Raw genomic sequence first — 20,043 nt, forward strand, 5'->3', positions numbered from 1 at the left:
TGCGGTTGAGGTATTTCTGGTCTTGATGTGTGGGGAGCCATTCCCTTACTACGATGGCTCATTAAAAGGAACGGTTATACTCATCGCGAAATTTCGCATGGACCGAGCGAATACGTACTCGGCGTGGCGGCGCACGCAATTGCCTGTGTCGGCAATGTTTGGTCTATAAAGCCGATCTTCTCCCTGGTCCTCGTCTGTCCTCACTTCTTGTTTGTCCTTCAGCTTTATAACCCATAATGTCTACCACTCAGGTTCAGAGCATTCAGTCTATTGATGCATCGTCTTTCCACGGTGACAAGGCTAAAATTTACTCTCGTGATGCCAAAGGTGTCCTTGGTTTAGCTGGCGAGGACACTGACGTATGGTGACCCCCAACTGCAATTTCACTAGACGGGAGCTAAATCCTTATAGGCAGCCTATCCACATTTTCTTCCTGTTTGGGACCCAAATGAGCAATATGGGCCTCTAACAGAGTTTGAGTTCTCCGACCCAGGTCTCCGAGCCGACCCCGCCCTCCCCAATCTTTTCTCCAAGTTGAATAGCGACCTTAAGATCAAGAGTCTCACGCCCAAATTTGGCACTGAGGTGAGGGGGGTCCAGTTGTCCGAATTGACTTCCAAGGGTAAGGATGAGCTTGCTTTTTTCGTTGCCCAACGCGGAGTTGTCGTGTTCAGGGAGCAGGATTTGAGGGATAAGCCCATTGATTGGCTTCTCGAGTACTCATCCCACTTCGGCCGCAACCATATCCATCCTACTTCTGGCGCTCCTCGGGGCCATCCTGAGGTCCATCTTGTCTATAGATCGAAGACTGAGGATGCAGCGGAAAATGCATTCTTCAAGGATCATGTTTCATCGGTTGCCTGGCACTCTGATGTCACATATGAGAAGCAGCCTCCCGGTACGACCTTCCTCGCTATTCTTGATGGACCTGAGTCTGGTGGCGATACCATCTTCGCTGACACGGAAGAGGCGTACAACAGACTTTCTGAGACATTCAGACAACGGCTTTTTGGGCTAGAAGTACTTCATTCTGGTGTTGCGCAAGCGGATGCATCCAGAAATTCCGGAGGTGTAGTCCGTCGAGAGCCCGTCGAGAACTTTCACCCATTGATCCGGGAACATCCTGTTACGAAGAAGAAGGCCCTCTACGTCAACCAGCAATTTTCGCGCTATATCAAGGGTTTGAAGCGCGAAGAAACGGATGCGATTCTGGGCTTCTTGTATGATCTTCTGGCTAAGAGTGCGGATATCCAGGTTCGTGTCTCGTGGGAGTCCGGCACGGTTGTTGTTTGGGATAACAGACGAAGTGTGCATTCTGCTTTGGTGGATTGGTCAGGCGCTGGTTCGAGCCGTCATGCGTTTAGATTGACACCTCAGGCTGAGCGTCCGTACGAGGCTGCCCCAGTCAGGTTGTAGATATCATAATTAAGTTCAAAAGGGTGGAATATCAGCCATTGGAAACTGTTTTAAGGTGAAATTGACATATTTAACTACAAATCTACTACTCTAGATATTTGTAGAGATAGCAACATAAACTAGTAAGCATGGAACGAGTCACTGTGGTTCTGTGGCCTTTGGGTTAGTGCGGCTGAAGGCTAAAGGTTGTCTTCAACTTTCAAACAATTACAGATAACAAAAATCCCTCATAAATTGGATGTTTTCTCATTTTCCATTCGAGTTTATCATTATTTCTAGTTTTCCAAGGATTTAATTGGTCATTCGAAGATGGCACCTACTATTGCAATCACTGGATCTGCTAGCGGCATTGGCGCTGCCATTGCAAAGCTCTATGCTTCGAAAGGCTACAATTTGGTCCTTGCAGACTCAGCTTCTGATCTGTTGAAGTCGACCACTTCCTATCTTCAGTCCCTCTTCCCATCCACTGAGATTCTTTCCCATGAAACCGATGTTACTCAGGCCTCGGAGCTTGTCAAATTGAAGGATGCTGCATTGGCCAAGTTTTCCACTCTCGACATGGTGGTCCTCAACGCAGGCATTAACGGCAACTACAAAATGCCTGAGGAACAGGGTGGTTGGTGGGGCAACCCCGAAGGCATGCGAAAACTATTTGACGTCAACATGTTCGGTGTCATCAACGGTGTCCATGCTTTCTTGCCCACATTGCGCGAGCAGGCCAAGTCTGGTAACAAAGTCACCAGAATCGTCGTGACTGGATCTAAGCAGGGAATTACCAATCCTCCTGGAAATCCATGCTACAACGCGTCGAAGGCTGCGATCCGATATCTTGCCGAGCAGTTGTCGTATGAATTGAAAGACGAGAGCGTGACTGTCCACCTTTTAGTGCCTGGCTGGACCTTCACTGGTATTGTTCCTAATGGTATTCCTGGCTTCTACAACGAAGGGACTGCCGCTAAGAAACCTGCTGGCGCATGGACCCCAGATCAGGTTGCGGACTACTTGGACAAAGGCATACAGAAGAATGATTTCTACATTTTGTGCCCCGATAACGAAACCACTACCGAAATGGATAAGGTCAGAATGGAGTGGACTCTGGGCGATTTGATCACCCCTCGCCAGCCGTTGAGTAGATGGAGACCTGAGTATAAGGAGCAATTTGCAGCTTTCTACGCATCAAAAGAGAAAAAGTAAGGAGACAGTCCATATATTGTTTGTTGATTCATACATTGTTGTTGTTGTTGGATAATTGTGCATTATGAAGTTTTTATAAGTACTTCTCTTAGCGGCATACTGGTTACCTTCACCTTAACCTCAGGCATTTGATATAATTCGTAGCAGGCTCTCGACCAGTAGGCGAACATATATTGTGACCAACTCTATATTACGATCTGAGAATTATGAGAGGCTAGATCGAGTCCGGAGTGGCCACATTGCTTCAGACTTGCCTCCTTTTCCATGCTCAAGTCTCGACCACAATTGGATTCTGGCTCCTGGAGCATTATAAAACAGTCCGGCGTGGTTGAATTCCAAACTTGACAATTAATAGTCTTTACTGATTAATTGATATTCGTAACCGCAACATCAGTAAGTAAGATCGATGCTTGCTAACGGAGATATCATACGAATATAAATCCTAAAATTTCGGGGGAATCTGATAAGCCACGTGGCGGTATCGAGATTAGATCTGAGTAGTTGAGCCACTCACTACATGAAAACATGGGCAAACTCTCCCTCCATATTCGTCGGGACGGACGTCCCAATACCATGTCAGTTCGGTAACTGTAGGATCGAAATGTCCCAAGCCCATCACGGAAAACTGTCTTGGTTCATTGCTGTCTCTGCTGACGTCTTAAGTGTCTCAATCGCTTCTTCAATCTCTGCTGTGAGATCAACTCCTAAATCAGTTTTCATCAGTGCAGCAAGTCCATCTCTCGAGCAGATATTGCGTTAGATGAGTTCTCGCACGAGACCATGTTCTCTATAAATCTCACTCCTTCAGAGGAGGCAAAATTTCTTCGCCGTACAATTACGCAAAAGTATGGTAACAGAACATTGATCGTGTCGTTTATTGTGCTCGTCCTGATAGGAATTCGCGCGATTACTATCGGTCGTCTACCGCTTCCCGTACACAAGCCCTTGCCGCTCTGGCTCTCAGTTTGTCTATGCGTATTCGTCCTCGCACTATTATCGTTGGCGGAGACTCACGATGATTATTTATACGTTACGAAGCGACTGGGAAGGTTAGCTATAGCTGCGAGATATAAAGTATGTTATGAGAGTTAACAAGCGCTTAGAGTTGCAGTCGCAACAATGCCGGCTTTATATTTCCTCTCGCTTAGACCGTCGCCTATTCCTCGAGAATCTTATCTCCGCTTGCTGCCGCTACATATCTGGCTCGCACGGATCGTAGTCCTCTTATCGACTCTTCATGGCATCCTCTACATCAACTACTGGGCACAAGTCGGCAAACTTGGACAGTTCTTCGAGTGGGTCAACTTATTAGGTGTACTGGCAGCCACCAGCTTTCTGTTGACACTGGTAGTCTCAATTTCCTATTTCAGAAATCGAAATCATGAGCTTTTCTACAAAACGCATTATTTATTCGCCTGGGCATGCGTCCCAATTCTGGCATATCATGCGCGCCCGAAAATATGGTTGATTGTGTTCTATCTAGTAGTTTTTCTTGTTGGCCAGTTTATTCAGCGACACTTTCTTGGTCAGCGTGTAAGGTTAGGCGTGCGAAGAATCAGCGCCCATACTCAGATCATCACTTTGCCACGAAATTTATTCCCGAAATACTTCCCGCCTGGAGCACATGTCCGGATTGCGCCAACTCGTCTAATGTCGCTGTTCTGGTTCATTGCCGCATCGCATCCATATACTATAGCGAGTCTAGAATCGGACGAAGACTGTGTTCGGCTTATTGTCAAGCCTGGCAAGCGATTCCTATTGGAAGATGATGATCAGTGCATAATATACGGTCCGTACTCATCGCCGACATATGAATTTTTCGTGGACATGAATCAGAACTCTCAACCATCGCGAAGATTTGTGGTCATTACTGGTGGCGTTGGCATATCATTTGCAGCACCGATTGTTACCTCGTTGAGGCGAAAAAATGCGAAAGTCAAGTTGTTGTGGGCTACGCGAACGAAGGAAGACCTTATTTTACTCAAAACTCTGGGGCTAGAAGATTTAGAAGTGTTTATCAGTCCAGCAGATGTGGCCGAGATTGATGACGCGTTCTTACTACAAGATATATATGATACAAAGATTGGAGAGTGTTCGGGTGGTGGAAACAACTTGCACGGTGTCGACGATGCGTCTATTGATCAGTCTTCGAGTCATAGCATTGAGTTCGATTGCGGTGGTGATGGTAAGGACTTCATGAAACAGAGGAATATAAAATTAATTTATGAGCGTATGAACATTGAGAAGGAGTTAAAAGCGTTCAGGGATGATCTGGATGCTATGACAGGCATTGAAAGGCCAGGAATGTGGGTTATATCTTGTGGTAGCAGGAAGCTGGTAGGCGAATGTTCAAAATGGGGCAAAAAGTTTGGCGCGAAGGTATATGAGGAGCTTTATGAGATATAATGTAGTTCGTGGAAAGCCTGTCGCCTTAGCCAAAAAAAAAACCTCACAACCTCGCAAAACTCGCAATATTTCAAAAATTAAGCGGAAACATTTGAGAGTCTGGAGCTTCAAAGAAGGAGCTGAAAATCCACGGGGGACTTGCATTCAGTGATATACTTGAGCATGGAGCATGATATAGGGGCGAGTAGCGTGCTCCATATGTACAGGTTTTCTAACGGGAGTCTATACGAGAATCTATAGAAAGGAACACCCATTCGGTCAAAGGCGTAGGGAAGCCTCCGGAAAAAACCAAAAACCAGTAGAAATAAAGGAATCCGGAGGTAAAACCTAGGTACGATGACAGCGAACGGTGGGTCGGTGGCAGGCTGGCAAGCTGGCAGCAGCTGCAGCGGGGACAAGTGGGGATATTTATAGCCAGAGACGAGACACAGAAGCCAGCGAGTGTTTGGTGCTAGTTCGCGTCGAAGCGCGTGTTGGACGCGTCCAGTCGTGATTCGATTTCTCACCCGAGTTTTGGCAAGACCGTCTGATGGCGAGTGTTTTGTGGGCTAAAGTTATCGGCGTTTTACGCTGGCCTCCGCCCAAGCTCGCTCCAATATCTAGTTCAGGCTGCACCGTCTTGCTAGAGGTGAGTAACCTTCTAATTAAACCATGCAGAGGAAGTCACTTTTTTAACCTACAACGAGACATTAATCTGTGTGCGCGTTGTCCTCATGCTTAAAATGTGGGCATATATGCTGGAGGTAATGTATAATTGAATTAAATTGGTGTATAAGGTTTTGTTCCATTCTTGTATATTCATTTTCTCTTAGTGGTAGTGTATGTACCTCAACTAAGGAAGCATATTGGGTTAGGGAGGATAATTCCCATTTAAGTCGCCAAATTTTTTTTCAGGGGTAGACTTGTGATCCCAACCTCGCGAAAACTTGTCGTAGATATCTTAGGTGCATACTGAACGTTGTTAGTAGTTAGCTTGTTATCGCCGCCAAAAATGCCGAGAGAACAGAAAAAGAGGGGTCGAAGGCTGCATCAGAAGCCATATGAGAAGTCTCTGCCGGAGCCTGAGCTAGACTTGCACCCAGTTGAAGAGGAGCAATATTATCAAGATGACGCAGTCCAGCATGGTAATGACAGTCCAATAGTTTGTGGAACATGTACATTTACATGGATATAGTTGCTAACTAATTTATTTGTCTTGTAGCGGTGGGGCAGCAGGCGTTTTATGGATTACTGGATAGTACGCAGATTGATTATTTTAAAGAAGCGGAAGGAATCATAACTTCAAACACGTTTACGTCTGATGAAGGTATATGGGATTTGATAGAGATTTAATTATACAACTCAAAATGCTAATGACGTGTTTTTCTTGAAAGAAAGAGAGCAGTTCTATGGAGCTTTGTGGGCTGAAGTCAACGACATCGAATTGAAGATGTCGACAGATCCTACTGGATCCAAACTTTTTGAGAGATTACTACTCGCAGCTCCGAAAGAGAAGTTACTTGACGTCTATAAAGTGTATTCAACTAGGTATTTATTACATACGCATGGGCTCGGTAGGTTGCTATAGAAGTTGACCTTATGTCCTAGGTTTTCGGAGCTTTCAACCCAACGATTTTCGTCGCATTGCTTAGAGACCTTATTAAATTGCTCGCGAACATTTATTGCCTCCGAGGTCGAGCAGACTCCAGGGCTATTAGAAGTGGCTACAATTGACACAGAGAATGCTCCGGTAACGAGTGCTGTTAGTGATTTCTTTGCAGAAATTCGTAACGATATCCCAAAAATCGCGCTTCATCCTTACGGCTCACATGTTTTCAGATCATTCTTAATGTTATGCACTGGCAAGGAGCTTGTATTTACAAGTGGCTCGTCAGTACTAAGTGGGAAGAAGTCACTGGGTGGACAGAAGAAAGTGGCTGATCCGGCCACGCGTTATTATAGTAGATTCGACCGCCCAGCTGTCTTTAAACAGTTTATTGAAGACGTTCTACAGACTATGGTCAGTGGGATCACATTAGAAGGAGGGCGGAAAATGGCCCTGGATCCAGTATCTAGTCCCGTGTTACAGCTATTGATTGAGCTAGAGGATGATTTACTTCGCTGCGACATACTTTCCATAATATTTCCTACGAATGAAGGAGAGCCTGATTTCATGTCCGTCTCATTTCTCGAGAGCTTATTGACAAATCCTGTCGGATCTCATTTCTTGGAGAAGATGCTCTATTCTTGTCCGTTATCATTTGTTGAGTATTTGTATATTTCGTTTTTTGCACCTCGACTGCACATTATCAGTAAAGCCAAGGGCTTCAGCTTTGCTGTGAAAGCACTTATGCAACGATTGAACACGAAATCCGCTGCGAAGTTCAGCGCCAGATTATTGGATGAAGTGACCGATTTATCCCGTAAGTCTTGTTTGTGTCTAAATTGTAAGTAAATTTGATTTAACGGAAGCCAGTGCAAAATATTGTGTTACTCAACAATATGATTGTTGCTATATCGCAGCATGGGTCACTTCAAACCGATGTTGCTGAGAAGGTCACTGGCTTATGCAGTGATGCGGACAATATCCTGTTGGCGCTCTTGGATATCGGGAGTTTCGAGAACATAACTGCGAGGCAGCGAAGCGGTGCAAACGATAGTCTAAAGCAGCGTTCGATACTAGTCGAAAACTTATTAAGAACTATTCCTCAGCTTTCGGACGCAATTGTAGAAAGGCGAGTTTGACGAAGTTTCCAATGCTTTGACGAGGATAGTGCTAACAAAGATTTAGTTTCATTGCATTCCCCCTTGAGACGAAATTGCAGTTCACTGAGAATACTATCTTCTCGCATGTTGTGGAAGCAATTTTATCTAAGAGTGATTTAACTGTTCCGACAAGACGTAAACTGCTAAACGATTTTATGGGACATTTCGGCTCATTGGCATGTAGTGTGGGAGCTTCGAGAGCGGTTGATGCATGCAATATCACATCGACTGGATTGAATCATTACAGAGAGCGGATTGCTCAAGAGTTTTTGGCCAACAGAGAATCAATTATGAGAAGTTTATACGGCAAAAAGGTTTGGAAAAACTGGAATATGGATTTGTATGTTAGATCGTCTGCGCAGTGGAAAGGGAAGCCCCTGCACAGGTAAATAAAAATGCTATTGGGATTAGTATTGTAGAAATGTCAGGGTGTTGCAGGATTGAGTACGTGCAAGAAATTTCCTGTCGGATTCTGGAATGCACTTTTAATATTATACAATCTAGTTTACAAAACTCTCTGAAAAAATGGCCGGAAATTTGGCAAGAACTGAAAATAATCAGGAAATTAATGTACCAACTATTCGACGTCACGTCTCGACAACTTTATAAGACGTCGTCCTCTTCAGGATCTTGTGGCCCCTCCTGCGGTTCTGTTTTTGTGTCCTTATCCCTGTACACTGTCATTAGCAGGATCTTTCGAGTTATATAATCTAGCTTGTACATACCACTCTATATTAAACCTTGTGACTCGTGGTTTCTCAGCAAGAACATTTCGGACAACATGGTCGATCTGGACTTTGCTCGGAGGATTCTCTCGCAACTCCTCATTATCATACTCGTTATTCACATAATATCCCACGCGAACAAATTCTTGCCCATTGTACGAGCACGTGAGTAACATGACTGTCACACTAACTAGCTCTGCTGCAGGGATTAACTCCGGCGATGGAGGGTCGGCTGTGAAGAGAAATTTGTTGATACCCACAGGCACTGGTCCGACGAGTATGGAGTCAAGCAGTTGGTCGTGTTCAAATCTGATCAAAACAGTCGTTAGACTATAATCACAGCCATCAAATGTAAACGTGTTTAACAGACGATGACGACGATCCCACATATGTAAGCTTCCATTCGAGATCTAGTACATTCGTCAACAATTTCCCCCCCCCCCCCCCCATCATATGATCAGAAGGTAACTTGACATACCTTCCTTCAGGGGTTCTAAACACTCGAATGTTATCTCAAATTCGTATGATGCAGTAAACGGTGCCGGATTATTTAAAACATTAATTCCCAAAAGTGAGACGATAGACATGTCTGCTACTATGTGAGTTGGGTGAGCAAGTTGAATCCCGCAGTTGCAGCTTAGAAAATGGGAATTAGATGTTCCTGATTTCAATTTATGGTCGCGTCGCGAACGCGCGTGGGGACTTACACTCGCCGCAGAAGTTGCGGGTCATAACGCCTTGGATTTACTTCACCACCCGCTGAAATTGTATTCAAGTCTTCTACGGAATACATATAATTCTACGGAATAATGTTACATATATCCGCGCAAAAAAGTGTAACCTAATACTACAAAAATATTTAAAAAAATAAAAGGTCGTACCCGGGATCGAACCGGGGTTACCAGAAATCTTCAATATTAATCAAAATCTGGTGTGATAGCCACTACACTATACAACCAATAACCAGTGTCGATGATTGCAAGATATCGCTATATAGCCGGCACATAATTGCCAACCTTAATCTTTTGCTGTTTGGAATCCCGAGTAATCATTTCCTGACGCTAAAACGATGAATAAGTAGAAAGAGCTTCGGAAAGGTTTGAATTTTAATCCCCTTCCATGTAGATACTGTGAGTTAGATATTTACATAGTGTAGGTTATCGTCAACGCGTGTTCCGCGTTATGACGTGCAGGTGCCCCAGTCCCCGGATTTAGGATCCAGTTCCAATAGTCGGCACAACATCAAGACAACCAAACCAGCATATATCCGCTTAGGTCTGTCATTGGCAAGCAATCCTAGCATTTGGCTTTGGCATAAGTTGTAATAGCGTACTTTTATTCAGCGATATGAGTTGCCCACACGTCACTGACATCGCGCTACGTCCACCTACAGCGGCTCAACAAGTCCATAAGGATGATTGTACTCAATGTTTTGATACACCTGTAAGTGGTATTTTTGTCTTCCCATTGTGAAGCGCTTTTAAACAAGTCAGTTACTAATGGTGTCCACAGGATCAACCATGGGGTATTGATGTGTGCTTATCATGCTTCAATGGCGGTTGCGACTCACCTGACCGCAATCACTCTTTCCAACACTATCGCCTCAGTCAACACCCCATTGTTCTGAATATCAAACGAAAGCCAAAACCAAAAAAGGTGGTATGTATATATTGGATAAAATTTGTGTTGAAATTCTAACGTTCCATGAGTACAGCGCGAGGAATCTCCAGCTAAGATCCTGAAGTTGTCGATTCCTGGCGAAACTGAGGCTGACAATTACGACACTACGACTATTGTTAAATGCCTTGCATGTGACGGCCTCGAGCTAGATAAAGCGATGCCTAATGTAGGTTAGATGTTCGTTCTATAGTTTTAGATTTCGCCTAACGAATTATAGGTTGCCGAAGTGGTAAATGGTGTCTTGACTGCACTCTCTTCGACCAAGCAGTCTGAGGTAAAAGCCTGGGAAGAAGAGATTTTACCATGTGAACATACTCTTGTCCTCGACCAGGATGAAGCTAAGGTCTTGGCTGACCAAGGTATGCCCGATAAGAAGACATCTATCAGGATGTAGACGCTAAAACTTGCTTTTAGAACTGGCACATTGTTCGCAGTGTGAATTGAAGGAAAATTTATGGCTTTGTCTGAAATGTGGTAACTTAGGCTGTGGGCGTCAGCAATTTGGTGGAGTAGGTGGAAATGGTCATGGTCTTACTCATTTCGAGCAGACATTGCATCCTGTTTCAGTGAAGCTTGGCAGTATTACACCGGATGGAACTGCTGGTAGGTGTCCTGTGGTGCGATGTCGTGGCAGGAATCTGATTTATTCGAAAATATAGATGTTTATTGCTACTTGTGCAATGAGGAGCGGCAGGATCCTAACCTAGCTGAACATCTTTGGCATTGGGGTATTAAAATATCTGAACGTCAGAAGGTAGAGAAAAGCTTGGTCGAATTGGTAAGGTTCATAGGATCTATGGTTAGATGAGGATTGCGCTTACTAGGTTGCCAGCAACTTGAGCACAACATGAAATGGGAGTTCAGCATGACCAACGAGAGCGGCGCGGAACTCCAGCCACTATTCGGGCCAGGATTCACTGGATTAAAGAATCTTGGCAATTCCTGTTACTTAGCATCGGTCGTACAGTGTCTTTTTTCTCTACCTACATTTCAAGAAAGGTACCAGATATTTTGATTGAGATGTGTCACTAGCTTACTGAATTTATAGATATTACTATCCAAATGGTGATCTCCCCTTGACTCTTGATCCTGCCAATGATCTAGAGACACAATTAAGAAAGCTTGCGGATGGTTTACTCTCTGGCAGATACTCCCTTCCACCTAGTAGAGAAGAGCAGCTGGAGTCTCCATACCCGAAAGGTATTGCTCCATCTATGTTCAAAGCTCTTGTGGGCAAAAACCATGTCGAGTTCTCCACCATGCGTCAACAAGATGCCTTTGAATTTCTTCTCTATATGATTCAGACGATTCGTCGTGCATCGCATCAGACGCATGATGCAGACCCAACAAAGGTTTTCAGTTTCGTTTCGGAACAGCGGTTACAGTGTCTTGGATGTAAAAAAGTGAATTACAGGACAGATCTTCAAGACAATATATCGGTGCCAGTGCCGGTTGAGAGGTTACCAATGGAATCTTCACAAGATAATCAAGATTTTCAGAGTGTCTCCTTAAAAGAGTGTCTGGATCGCTTTACTCAATCCGAGAGGTTGGAGTACACTTGTCAGGCTTGTGGTTCTAAAGACGGTGCAGTGACACGGACTGCTTTTAAGACCTTCCCAGAGGTCCTAGTTGTCAACGCAAGACGTTTTGAGCTCGTCAATTGGGTGCCCACCAAATTAGGTATGATTGAGACAAATTGGAACATTTATTTTAGTTCAAGCCGTATATTTACGATTGACAGATGTCCCCGTTGTTGTTCCCGACGAGCCATTTTCTCTAGACGATTACTTTTCGACTGGGCTTCAGCCTGGAGAGGAGCTACTACCCCAAACCCCCCTTACTTCTGACAACGAATTCGTTCCCAATGGAGGAATCTTGTCCATGCTGGAAGAAATGGGCTTTCCGTCGACTCGATGTGAGAAAGCGCTATATAACACCGGAAATTCGGATCCTGATGCGGCCATGAATTGGCTTTTCCAACACATGGAAGATCCTGATATTGACGATCCTTTAAATCTTGGCAAAGCGGACACAAATCTTCAAATATCTGAAGGTAGTATTGCCGTGCTCGCAGATATGGGCTTCACTGTTCTTCAGGCGAAGAAGGCTCTCAAAGAGACTGGAGGCGATATGGAGCGGGCGGTAGAATGGTTATTTAGTCATCCTGATGATGACGGGTCTACTACTGAGGCTCAAAGCGAACGTACGGAAGTGACTGCCGGTGATGCTTTGATGCCAGCTCTCTTCAAGTTGCATAGTATTATTTGTCACAAGGGTGCTAGTGTCCATGCCGGTCACTATGTTACATTTATTAAGAAAATAATCGGAGAGCAGCCTAGCGATGCGGCGAATGACAGTGACTGGGTGCTTTTCAATGATGAGAAAGTCGTGCGAGGCGGAGAAGTTGATGAAATGAAGAAGTTTGCCTACGTATATTTCTTTGAAAGATACCGCGGTTAATATGAATGCGACACTTGGAACTGGATCTGTCCATAGTCTTCATTTCCGGTGATGGGAAATCTAAATCTGAAGTGTATCGCATGAAATTGATGGGCTGTGAAAGAATGAGTGGAGCTGTTTACTATCTTTGTACAGGTGTATATTGTATATTTGCAGGCATGTATATAAGACGACTATTTAGAACGCATTGTGCACATTTCCACTATCATTGTTCATCCACCATGATATCAACGGAATCCATCGAAACTTGGAGTTTAGAAAGACGTCTCTCATCTCTTGAGGTCTGGATGGAGCGTCAGCGGCAGGTAAACCGATCGGCCGCCGGAATTACTGAGCAACGTCGAGGTTGCGCAATTATTCGTGGTGGTCAATACCACAGAAATCCGCAGACTGTATTGTGACCCTGCTCAGGGGTCATTTGGTGCGGTCGACACTTGACCGCGACCGACACCGACTACATCACGCAGTGCCAGAATAAGTTATCTCACGCTGAATCCTAATCCTAGACTGCGTTGTTAATTAATCGCACAAAATGCTGATTAACGAGACTTTTACGGACATTAAGACGTCGTATGGCACGAGCATGCGAGTGTTCATATATCACCCTGTCCTGCCCGGATATCCCAAGGCCAAGTTCCCCGGCGTGCTCGTTTATTCTGAAATCTATCAAGGTGCTTATGATCTACAATGTTGTATACTTTTATAAATAATGCTAATTTTTGGTAGTTACGGGTATGTGTATCGAATGAACTTGACAAGCCTATTACTGATGTATGTCGCCAAGGTCCTGTCTCACGTCTCGCTAAACAGATCGCTGGCCAGGGATTTATTGTCGCCGCGCCTTCAGTTTATCATAACTTCGAAAGTGAGTATTCGTATTACACCTCGATCACTTGAATCTGAAGTGGGTCGCTGACAATTGCGTACAGGCTGGGAAGCACTTCCATACGATGGTCCAGGCACGGACAAAGGCAACGACTTCAAGATCGAGAAGCCGCTAGAGTCTTACGATGAGGACGCCACTCTGACAATCGACTATTTGACTAGTCTTCCCACCTGCAATGGCAAGATCGGAGCCACCGGCATGTGTCTTGGTGGCCATCTTGCGTTCAGAGCAGCTTTGGATAGTCGGGTCAAAGCGGCCGTGTGCTTTTTTGGGACAGATATACATTCCGCTACTCTTGGAAAGGGGAAAAACGATGACTCGCTGAAGCGTGCGAAGGAAATTAAGGGAGAACTGTTAATGGTAAAGGAATTTGAAGCCACTGCACGCACGGAGACTGATATTTGCTAGATCTTTGGTACTTTAGATCCCCACGTGCCATTGGCAGGGCGCGATCTTATTAGAAAGACTCTATATGAAGCCGGCGTTTTCTTTTCGTTCTGGGAAGTCGCTGGTGCTCAGGTATGTCCCAGCCGAGTGTTCGTTGCAGGCATTGACTGATCTCATTCGTGTAGCATGCATTTGTCAGAGACGAGAATTCGAAGGGACGGTATGATCCTGCAGTCACCAAGCTTGGTCTTGAGATGCTTTACGAGATGTTCAATAGGGTCTTGAAGCTGGATCTGGGTGACCATGACGGAGAGGTGACGAAGGTTGACAATGTCTGCTAGAATGTATAATTGTAAACCATTCCCAAGAAGTATGCCTCACGATTATTTACCAAAACAACGTTTATAATCCCATCCGTCCAAGATTCGTTCCCATTCAACGCCTCAAGTTCACAATTACACTGATACAATCGACGAGCAATTGAAAGATATAATGGTGCCAGTTAAGTCCAACGCGGAGGCTGATGATCAATAGGTGACGTATTCGCGGAAGGAGATTTTATGGCTTCCGGACTCTCGCTAAATTTACCATCCATAATCGTTCCTTCAGTCAGCCGTTTAATAAGTTTGTTGCTAGGTGAGTCTGTAGTTGAATGGAAAGATTTCCGCAGAAGTAGATTTGAGCGTAGGCTCGGAAGAAGATTCGTCTCGTCATCCGGTGCCTCCTGGAAGAGGAACGGGTGCCGCAGACACTGTTCCGCTGTAAGCCGTTTCTCTGGATCGACTACGAGTATCTGACATATGAAATTCTTAGCTGCATAAGAGTCAGCGTATTGCTCCTATTTAAACAGCGATCGCCATACCATTGTCGGAAATATCTGCCCAGTATTCCTCCGGCTCAAAGTCATATTCTGCACTGAGAACGGCTTTCATTTCTTCTGCCGTTGTGTCACGATCAAATGGTGTGTAGCCACATAGTAAAAAGTATGTGATAACTCCAATAGCCCATACGTCACTAAATCTATTAGAGAGCTCTTTAGCTATTGCGAATGCTACTTACACGGGTTTGCCATGACCTGTCTTCTTAACCATTTCAGGTGCCATGTAGCCAGGAGTTCCGCAAGTAGTTTTCAGGATATTAAACTGTTCTTCCTCTATAATTCGCGACAATCCAAAGTCTGCAATTAGCAAATCATCATTGTCGTCCGCAGTTCGAAACAATAGATTTTCTGGTTTCAAATCTGGGTGCTGAGTCAGATCAGGTTACTTATATATACCTAATGAAACGTATGTACCTCGGTGAACTATTCCATGCGAATGTAGATAGCATACTGCAGACGTCATAGATCTTACTAAAGCTACTGCATCAGATTCGTAGTAGGAACCTTTGTTTAGTATTCTGTCGAACAGCTCGCCCCCGTAAGCGATGTCCGTTATTAAATACACTATAAACAACTGATCAGTTTTAATCTGCAGTAGCTATTTTGTTACAACGCACAGTTATGTGACGTTTCAAAGAAGTCGATCAACGTTAAGATATTTCTATGTCCAGCTGAAATCTTCTTCAAAACTGATATCTCGTTGCGCACCTACACGAACAATTAGTACCCAATGTTCCAGTCGATTGACGACCCAACCATGTACGTCCCAATTTCTCACGGCCTGCCATCAGTCGCTTATTTATAATCTTTGCGGCAAACTTTCTGCAGAATAGCGGGTTAGTTCCGATCGTGACCGGACCGAGCTTACTCACTGGCCACTCTCTATATGCACTGCTTCTTTAACGACAGAATATGATCCCTGTCCTAGAACTTTTCCCTATAGGAGCATTCGTTAATATCATACACAACCGCTATAATATGATCCCTTATACCGTTCTATATCGACATGGCTGTAGTGGTCCCATTGACGCCTCGACTTTGATATCCGCCGACACCGGCGCAGGCATGTCACGCATTGTGTTCCAAAGCACTAGTAACACGGAATTTCAAATTCTCTAGACTATTTACTGCCTCCGTGTTCGTTTATAGTGCGTGCTCTCGCTGTAGATCACTCGGTGTCCCTGCACATCAAAATGACGTCTTGGTTGATTTAAATGAATTGATGACAGTTGGCAAACCGACGTGACCCAACCCGCTGGGCAAGCCATTTTAATTACAACTTACGCGCCATTCTCGGAAAAACTTTAATGCGAGAGACATTGGATTATAACAGTCTAGTGGACCTATTATTTATTGCCTTAAAGTTATCCATAGCATACATGCTGACAAAGCGACTTCACTGAACTGTGAAGGTAGGTCTAGCTGCGGACAACGGATACCTGATTGTCCACTTGTGCATAACGAGTGTGCTGCGCTTTACTATATCTCAATGTGGATACATGAATGCAGATTAATATATATCAGCAGTTTAGGTTTCACAAATGAGGGCCAATCGCACTTTCCTACTAATACGTTGGTTTTCGCACTGGCATATTTATAACTTCTTATACGGGCAGATGTAGTTTGGCATAGATTAACTACATTATGATAACATACGATTTCCCAGATTCGCGGAGCTCGTGAAAGCCGGAAATCGCCATGTTAATCCACATACTAACTCGACGATATCGCGAACATTTTGTTGGATCCACAAATGTCTACGTTACTAATGTTATACATATAATACCTGCACTAACTTTGTATTCCGACCGAACTTAGTCCCAACGTACGACCCGGAATGAAACTCACCAAAGCGAAGAGCGTCCCGGAACTGGTCAGTTCATTGCTTCTCTATTTGCGTATTATACAAATTAAGTAAACCTCCTGCAAGCGGCTCCAATTCTCCGCAAGCGAACGCTGCCAGTAGCAGCGCTCCTAGATAAGCTGATGAAGTTCCCAGTGCGGCTGCTGCTTACTGCTCTATCATTTCGTGTGCGTGGCTCATCTCACTTCACTCGGTCGCTGTCCTTATTCCCATCAATCTGCATCCAGACTCGTTTTTATCGTCAATTACTGCAATCAGGTCACATTAGCTCCTGCACAATGGCTGACGTCGACGCATCGCTCGCTCCTCTATTCTCCACGTATGTTCAGTATTCGTTTCTTTGTCCCCTAACTTACGCTCGATTTTGGGCTACGCAATGATGGTGAGGAGCTCGATCTGACTCAATTGGTATAGAATCGACTCGCTCTCGTCTGAATTCACTAGCAGTAAGTCTCATATTTATTGGCTGCATCATGCATGGATCGACGATTAATAGCCATTGCGCAATAAGGACTCTCCAAGGCAGTTTCGATCCCATCTGTCTCTGCGGACTTGACTCTTCGTCCAAAAGTCGTTGAGGTATATTGTGCTCTTTTATATGAAAATTATTATTGCTGATACGACTGGGCCGCAGATGGCGCACTTCATCAAGAGCGAGTTGACAGCACTCGGCGCAGAGGTTGAGCTTCGCGAGCTTGGTAAGCAAGAAGGTACCGATGTCGATCTGCCTCCAATTGTACTTGGCCGCTACGGGAACGACCCTAAAAAGCGCAATATCCTAGTTTATGGTCATTACGATGTCCAGCCCGCTCTCGTGGAGGATGGATGGGCCACCGAGCCGTTCCAGTTGGTCGAGAAGGACGGAAAGCTTTTCGGTCGTGGTTCTACGGACGACAAGGGACCGGTTATGGGATGGATAAACTCCATTCAGGCTCATCAGAAGGCTGGAATCGAGCTTCCCGTGAATCTGGTCATGTGTTTTGAGGGTATGGAGGAGTACGGCAGCGACGGTTTGGATGACCTGATCAGGGCCGAAAAGGACAAGTTCTTCAAGGGTGTAGATGCCACCTGCATTTGTGACAACTATGTATGTCAAGTGTGGATATTTAGTGGCGAAAACTGATGTCTAATTGGAATTGTAGTGGCTTGGAACTTCGCATCCTGTCCTCACCTACGGAATCCGAGGATGCAGCTACTATTCTGTAACTGTATCCGGTCCTTCAGCTGACTTGCACTCTGGTATATTTGGTGGTATGGTTTCCGAGCCACTGATCGACCTCACACATATTCTCTCCAAGCTCGTATCTCCACAAGGCAAGATCTTGATTCCAGGAATCATGAACATGGTTGTTCCACTTACTCCGGAGGAAGAGAAGTTGTATGACGACATCAAGTACTCAATGGACGACCTTTACGCAGCTACCGGCTCCAAGACGAATCTTTTCGATACTGAGAAGGAGTCTCTCATGGCTCGATGGCGCTACCCGACTCTTTCCCTTCACGGTGTAGAAGGCGCGTTCTCCGCCCCTGGCGCGAAGACGGTTATCCCTGCTAAGGTCTCCGGCAAGTTTTCTATCCGCACTGTGCCCAATATCACTCCCCGCGAACTAGACGAGTGTGTTTCCAAGTACGTCAATACGGTCTGGAAAGAGCTAGGTTCGAAAAACAAGATGGAGATCAAGCTCATGCACGACGGTATGTGGTGGCTCTCGAGCCCCAACCACTGGAACTTTGAGGCCGCGAAGAAAGCTACCAAGGCTGTCTGGAAAGTTGATCCTGACTTTACTAGAGAAGGCGGATCTATTCCTGTGACTTTAACATTTGAGGAGGAGCTGAAGAAAAATGTTTTGTTGCTCCCTATGGGCCGTGGCGACGATGGCGCTCACTCGATCAACGAGAAGCTTGATCTCATTAACTATATTAACGGTGTCAAGACTTTGAGCGCGTACTTGCATTATGCAGCCGTTGAGTGATTAGCACAGTCATTCATTGCACATCTATATAACGATCGTTGAGTTTTTGTTACAAATGTGCTAATTACAACATAACCATCCATGCAACGCCATATATGTACCAAAATGAAAATGCGAAAGAGAGTTAATCTTCGTAAAAACTGGTCAAGAATATAAATGAGTAAAATTACGGCCTCCTTCTTCTGTGGGCGGGACTTGCAGCCAGTTGAGATTGTCGTATTCGTTTTCGCCCTCGATCGTATGGAAAGTGTAAGCATATCGGGATTTCCGGGACTTGTTTGCCTCGGATTTATGGAGAAGGGAGCCATGGATGAGAACAAGTGTTCCTACGGACCGATCAGTATACGAGACAGTAGAAATTAGGACCTAACATCAGCTTACCAGCTGGACATGCAGGCATGATAAATTCATCTTCAGCTGGTTCCCGAGGTGGCTCGACTCCGTCAATTGTAATAAATCCCGTTCCGTGCTTATTTCCGTTCACACGAATCATTCGCTTCGCAATATTAGCCCACTTGTGCGACCCAGGCACAAAAGAAAGAGCACCGTTTTCCGCAGTGCAGTCCTCAAGTGCGTACCAAAATCCAACAGCACTGGGAGGATTGGTGTACAAAAAGACGGAATCCTGATGGCAAGGTACTTTTCCACCAATCTCCGGCTGCTTGCAAATAATCATACTCTGTAATACCAACGGATCTTTAAATCCAATACTCTGCGAAATAGCGCGGTTCCGATCATTGATCGTGTCCGCTCGAAACTCGTCGTTAAGGTGATGAAGCGCGTGCCCGATCTTATTGATAGCTTTTTCTCTCGGACGCGTCAATTCGCCCCTTTCATTAAACGCGTCTTGTTCGAAGAAGAACCGGACCTCATCAGAGGATTTTAGAAAGTAATCATCGCCAATGTGGGCTCTCTCGTCAGTGGAGAACTTGGTAAGCGGATGGTCTTCGAGTTGGAAGTCGGCTAGTAGCCTGGCAGTCTCGCCAAAGAGTGCTTTCACTCGTTCAGGCGACAATTCGCCGGGAAGTAGAAGATAGCCATCGCGCTCGAATGCGGCCAGTTGCTCTTGAGTCAGACCTTGGACGACCATATCTATTACGCCAAATTGACGGCGCTATATTAGCAGTGTGCAAGATCTACTACTTAGCATATTGCTGGTAATTCACTTACCTTTGCAGAACCTAGTTATGTATAATAATGACGTTCTAGCAATTCACTCTTGGAGACAATTTTTCTTTACACTTAGTTAGCTTCAGACGAAGTCAACAACGTGCGATTGCTAGAGTATGTGAATCTCGGGTACCTTTGGTTTGAATATCATAGTAGTTAGTAATACCGGACCCGGTTTGACCAAATGGTTAAGAGTGGACCCGCTGCTACATGGCGGGTCAGACTGTACTAATCGTGGCTTGCTGCCATGCGTTGTG

General features: G+C 45.0%; 10 protein-coding genes and 1 non-coding gene across 11 annotated transcripts; 7 read left to right on the plus strand and 4 right to left on the minus strand.

Annotated features, from left to right (window-relative positions):
- Positions 1-215: 215 nt before the first annotated feature.
- On the plus strand, positions 216-1,622 carry V1513DRAFT_434845 (uncharacterized protein). The gene is made up of 2 exons (XM_066896520.1): positions 216-359; positions 412-1,622. Exons 1-2 carry the CDS (start codon positions 237-239, stop codon positions 1,414-1,416), a joined length of 1,128 nt encoding a protein of 375 aa, XP_066756424.1. The 5' UTR covers positions 216-236; the 3' UTR covers positions 1,417-1,622.
- On the plus strand, positions 1,623-2,817 carry V1513DRAFT_434846 (uncharacterized protein). Its single transcript, XM_066896521.1, has one exon. It carries the CDS (start codon positions 1,726-1,728, stop codon positions 2,608-2,610), a length of 885 nt encoding a protein of 294 aa, XP_066756425.1. The 5' UTR covers positions 1,623-1,725; the 3' UTR covers positions 2,611-2,817.
- A 315-nt stretch (positions 2,818-3,132) lies between these two features.
- On the plus strand, positions 3,133-5,063 carry V1513DRAFT_434847 (uncharacterized protein). Its single transcript, XM_066896522.1, has 2 exons — positions 3,133-3,659; positions 3,714-5,063. The coding sequence occupies exons 1-2, from the start codon at positions 3,391-3,393 to the stop codon at positions 5,014-5,016; spliced, it is 1,572 nt and encodes a 523-aa protein (XP_066756426.1). The 5' UTR covers positions 3,133-3,390; the 3' UTR covers positions 5,017-5,063.
- An 825-nt stretch (positions 5,064-5,888) lies between these two features.
- On the plus strand, positions 5,889-8,257 carry V1513DRAFT_476556 (armadillo-type protein). Its single transcript, XM_066900207.1, has 6 exons — positions 5,889-6,140; positions 6,218-6,322; positions 6,390-6,543; positions 6,604-7,418; positions 7,472-7,730; positions 7,787-8,257. The coding sequence occupies exons 1-6, from the start codon at positions 6,008-6,010 to the stop codon at positions 8,148-8,150; spliced, it is 1,830 nt and encodes a 609-aa protein (XP_066756427.1). The 5' UTR covers positions 5,889-6,007; the 3' UTR covers positions 8,151-8,257.
- Positions 8,195-9,192, minus strand: V1513DRAFT_434851 (anti-silence-domain-containing protein). The gene is made up of 4 exons (XM_066896523.1): positions 8,965-9,192; positions 8,857-8,896; positions 8,487-8,795; positions 8,195-8,431 (listed from the first exon to the last, which is right to left on the minus strand). Exons 1-4 carry the CDS (start codon positions 9,071-9,073, stop codon positions 8,365-8,367), a joined length of 525 nt encoding a protein of 174 aa, XP_066756428.1. The 5' UTR covers positions 9,074-9,192; the 3' UTR covers positions 8,195-8,364.
- Positions 9,193-9,358: 166 nt separating this feature from the next.
- Positions 9,359-9,444, minus strand: V1513DRAFT_t7. The gene has a single exon. It is a non-coding gene; the product is annotated as a tRNA-Gln (tRNA).
- A 279-nt stretch (positions 9,445-9,723) lies between these two features.
- V1513DRAFT_434854 (uncharacterized protein) lies at positions 9,724-12,835 on the plus strand. The gene is made up of 9 exons (XM_066896524.1): positions 9,724-9,929; positions 9,999-10,145; positions 10,201-10,332; positions 10,384-10,525; positions 10,581-10,769; positions 10,826-10,944; positions 10,999-11,165; positions 11,215-11,846; positions 11,908-12,835. Exons 1-9 carry the CDS (start codon positions 9,834-9,836, stop codon positions 12,624-12,626), a joined length of 2,343 nt encoding a protein of 780 aa, XP_066756429.1. The 5' UTR covers positions 9,724-9,833; the 3' UTR covers positions 12,627-12,835.
- Positions 12,836-12,846: 11 nt separating this feature from the next.
- V1513DRAFT_434861 (Alpha/Beta hydrolase protein) lies at positions 12,847-14,508 on the plus strand. Its single transcript, XM_066896525.1, has 6 exons — positions 12,847-13,297; positions 13,353-13,358; positions 13,411-13,491; positions 13,556-13,872; positions 13,921-14,031; positions 14,085-14,508. Exons 1-6 carry the CDS (start codon positions 13,159-13,161, stop codon positions 14,238-14,240), a joined length of 810 nt encoding a protein of 269 aa, XP_066756430.1. The 5' UTR covers positions 12,847-13,158; the 3' UTR covers positions 14,241-14,508.
- Positions 14,402-15,804, minus strand: V1513DRAFT_372028 (calmodulin-binding protein kinase; the record flags this gene model as incomplete). The annotated part of the gene is made up of 8 exons (XM_066894764.1): positions 14,402-14,712; positions 14,762-14,913; positions 14,959-15,139; positions 15,194-15,343; positions 15,397-15,468; positions 15,528-15,601; positions 15,652-15,716; positions 15,772-15,804. 8 exons carry the CDS (start codon positions 15,802-15,804, stop codon positions 14,402-14,404), a joined length of 1,038 nt encoding a protein of 345 aa, XP_066756431.1.
- Positions 15,805-17,277: 1,473 nt separating this feature from the next.
- On the plus strand, positions 17,278-18,616 carry V1513DRAFT_372659 (uncharacterized protein; the record flags this gene model as incomplete). Its single annotated transcript, XM_066894788.1, has 2 exons — positions 17,278-17,730; positions 17,786-18,616. 2 exons carry the CDS (start codon positions 17,278-17,280, stop codon positions 18,614-18,616), a joined length of 1,284 nt encoding a protein of 427 aa, XP_066756432.1.
- Positions 18,605-19,901, minus strand: V1513DRAFT_407481 (uncharacterized protein). The gene is made up of 3 exons (XM_066895656.1): positions 19,787-19,901; positions 18,998-19,708; positions 18,605-18,942 (listed from the first exon to the last, which is right to left on the minus strand). Exons 2-3 carry the CDS (start codon positions 19,704-19,706, stop codon positions 18,761-18,763), a joined length of 891 nt encoding a protein of 296 aa, XP_066756433.1. The 5' UTR covers positions 19,707-19,708; positions 19,787-19,901; the 3' UTR covers positions 18,605-18,760.
- Between the last annotated feature and the right edge of the window lie 142 nt (positions 19,902-20,043).

The sequence above is a fragment of the Lipomyces chichibuensis genome (genome assembly GCF_038497645.1).
Source record: "Lipomyces chichibuensis strain CBS 12929 unplaced genomic scaffold V1513scaffold_1, whole genome shotgun sequence".
Taxonomy (NCBI): domain Eukaryota; kingdom Fungi; phylum Ascomycota; class Lipomycetes; order Lipomycetales; family Lipomycetaceae; genus Lipomyces; species Lipomyces chichibuensis.

Coding starts and splice junctions, on each gene's coding strand:
- V1513DRAFT_434846 (XM_066896521.1), top strand. CDS start 1,726: ATGGCACCTACTATTGCAATCACTGGATCTGCTAGCGGCATTGGCGCT.
- V1513DRAFT_476556 (XM_066900207.1), top strand. CDS start 6,008: ATGCCGAGAGAACAGAAAAAGAGGGGTCGAAGGCTGCATCAGAAGCCA. Junction 6,544..6,603: donor TATAAAGTGTATTCAACTAG/GTATTTATTACA, acceptor CTTATGTCCTAG/GTTTTCGGAGCTTTCAACCC. Junction 7,731..7,786: donor TCGGACGCAATTGTAGAAAG/GCGAGTTTGACG, acceptor ACAAAGATTTAG/TTTCATTGCATTCCCCCTTG.
- V1513DRAFT_434854 (XM_066896524.1), top strand. CDS start 9,834: ATGAGTTGCCCACACGTCACTGACATCGCGCTACGTCCACCTACAGCG. Junction 10,770..10,825: donor TACACCGGATGGAACTGCTG/GTAGGTGTCCTG, acceptor TCGAAAATATAG/ATGTTTATTGCTACTTGTGC. Junction 11,847..11,907: donor TTGGGTGCCCACCAAATTAG/GTATGATTGAGA, acceptor TACGATTGACAG/ATGTCCCCGTTGTTGTTCCC.
- V1513DRAFT_434845 (XM_066896520.1), top strand. CDS start 237: ATGTCTACCACTCAGGTTCAGAGCATTCAGTCTATTGATGCATCGTCT. Junction 360..411: donor TAGCTGGCGAGGACACTGAC/GTATGGTGACCC, acceptor AAATCCTTATAG/GCAGCCTATCCACATTTTCT.
- V1513DRAFT_434851 (XM_066896523.1), bottom strand. CDS start 9,073: ATGTCTATCGTCTCACTTTTGGGAATTAATGTTTTAAATAATCCGGCA. Junction 8,796..8,856: donor TATGTGGGATCGTCGTCATC/GTCTGTTAAACA, acceptor TGTTTTGATCAG/ATTTGAACACGACCAACTGC. Junction 8,432..8,486: donor ACAAGGTTTAATATAGAGTG/GTATGTACAAGC, acceptor GACAGTGTACAG/GGATAAGGACACAAAAACAG.
- V1513DRAFT_407481 (XM_066895656.1), bottom strand. CDS start 19,706: ATGGTCGTCCAAGGTCTGACTCAAGAGCAACTGGCCGCATTCGAGCGC. Junction 18,943..18,997: donor CATGCCTGCATGTCCAGCTG/GTAAGCTGATGT, acceptor ATCGGTCCGTAG/GAACACTTGTTCTCATCCAT.
- V1513DRAFT_434861 (XM_066896525.1), top strand. CDS start 13,159: ATGCTGATTAACGAGACTTTTACGGACATTAAGACGTCGTATGGCACG. Junction 13,873..13,920: donor TTAAGGGAGAACTGTTAATG/GTAAAGGAATTT, acceptor GATATTTGCTAG/ATCTTTGGTACTTTAGATCC. Junction 14,032..14,084: donor GGGAAGTCGCTGGTGCTCAG/GTATGTCCCAGC, acceptor TCATTCGTGTAG/CATGCATTTGTCAGAGACGA.
- V1513DRAFT_434847 (XM_066896522.1), top strand. CDS start 3,391: ATGTTCTCTATAAATCTCACTCCTTCAGAGGAGGCAAAATTTCTTCGC. Junction 3,660..3,713: donor GTTACGAAGCGACTGGGAAG/GTTAGCTATAGC, acceptor ACAAGCGCTTAG/AGTTGCAGTCGCAACAATGC.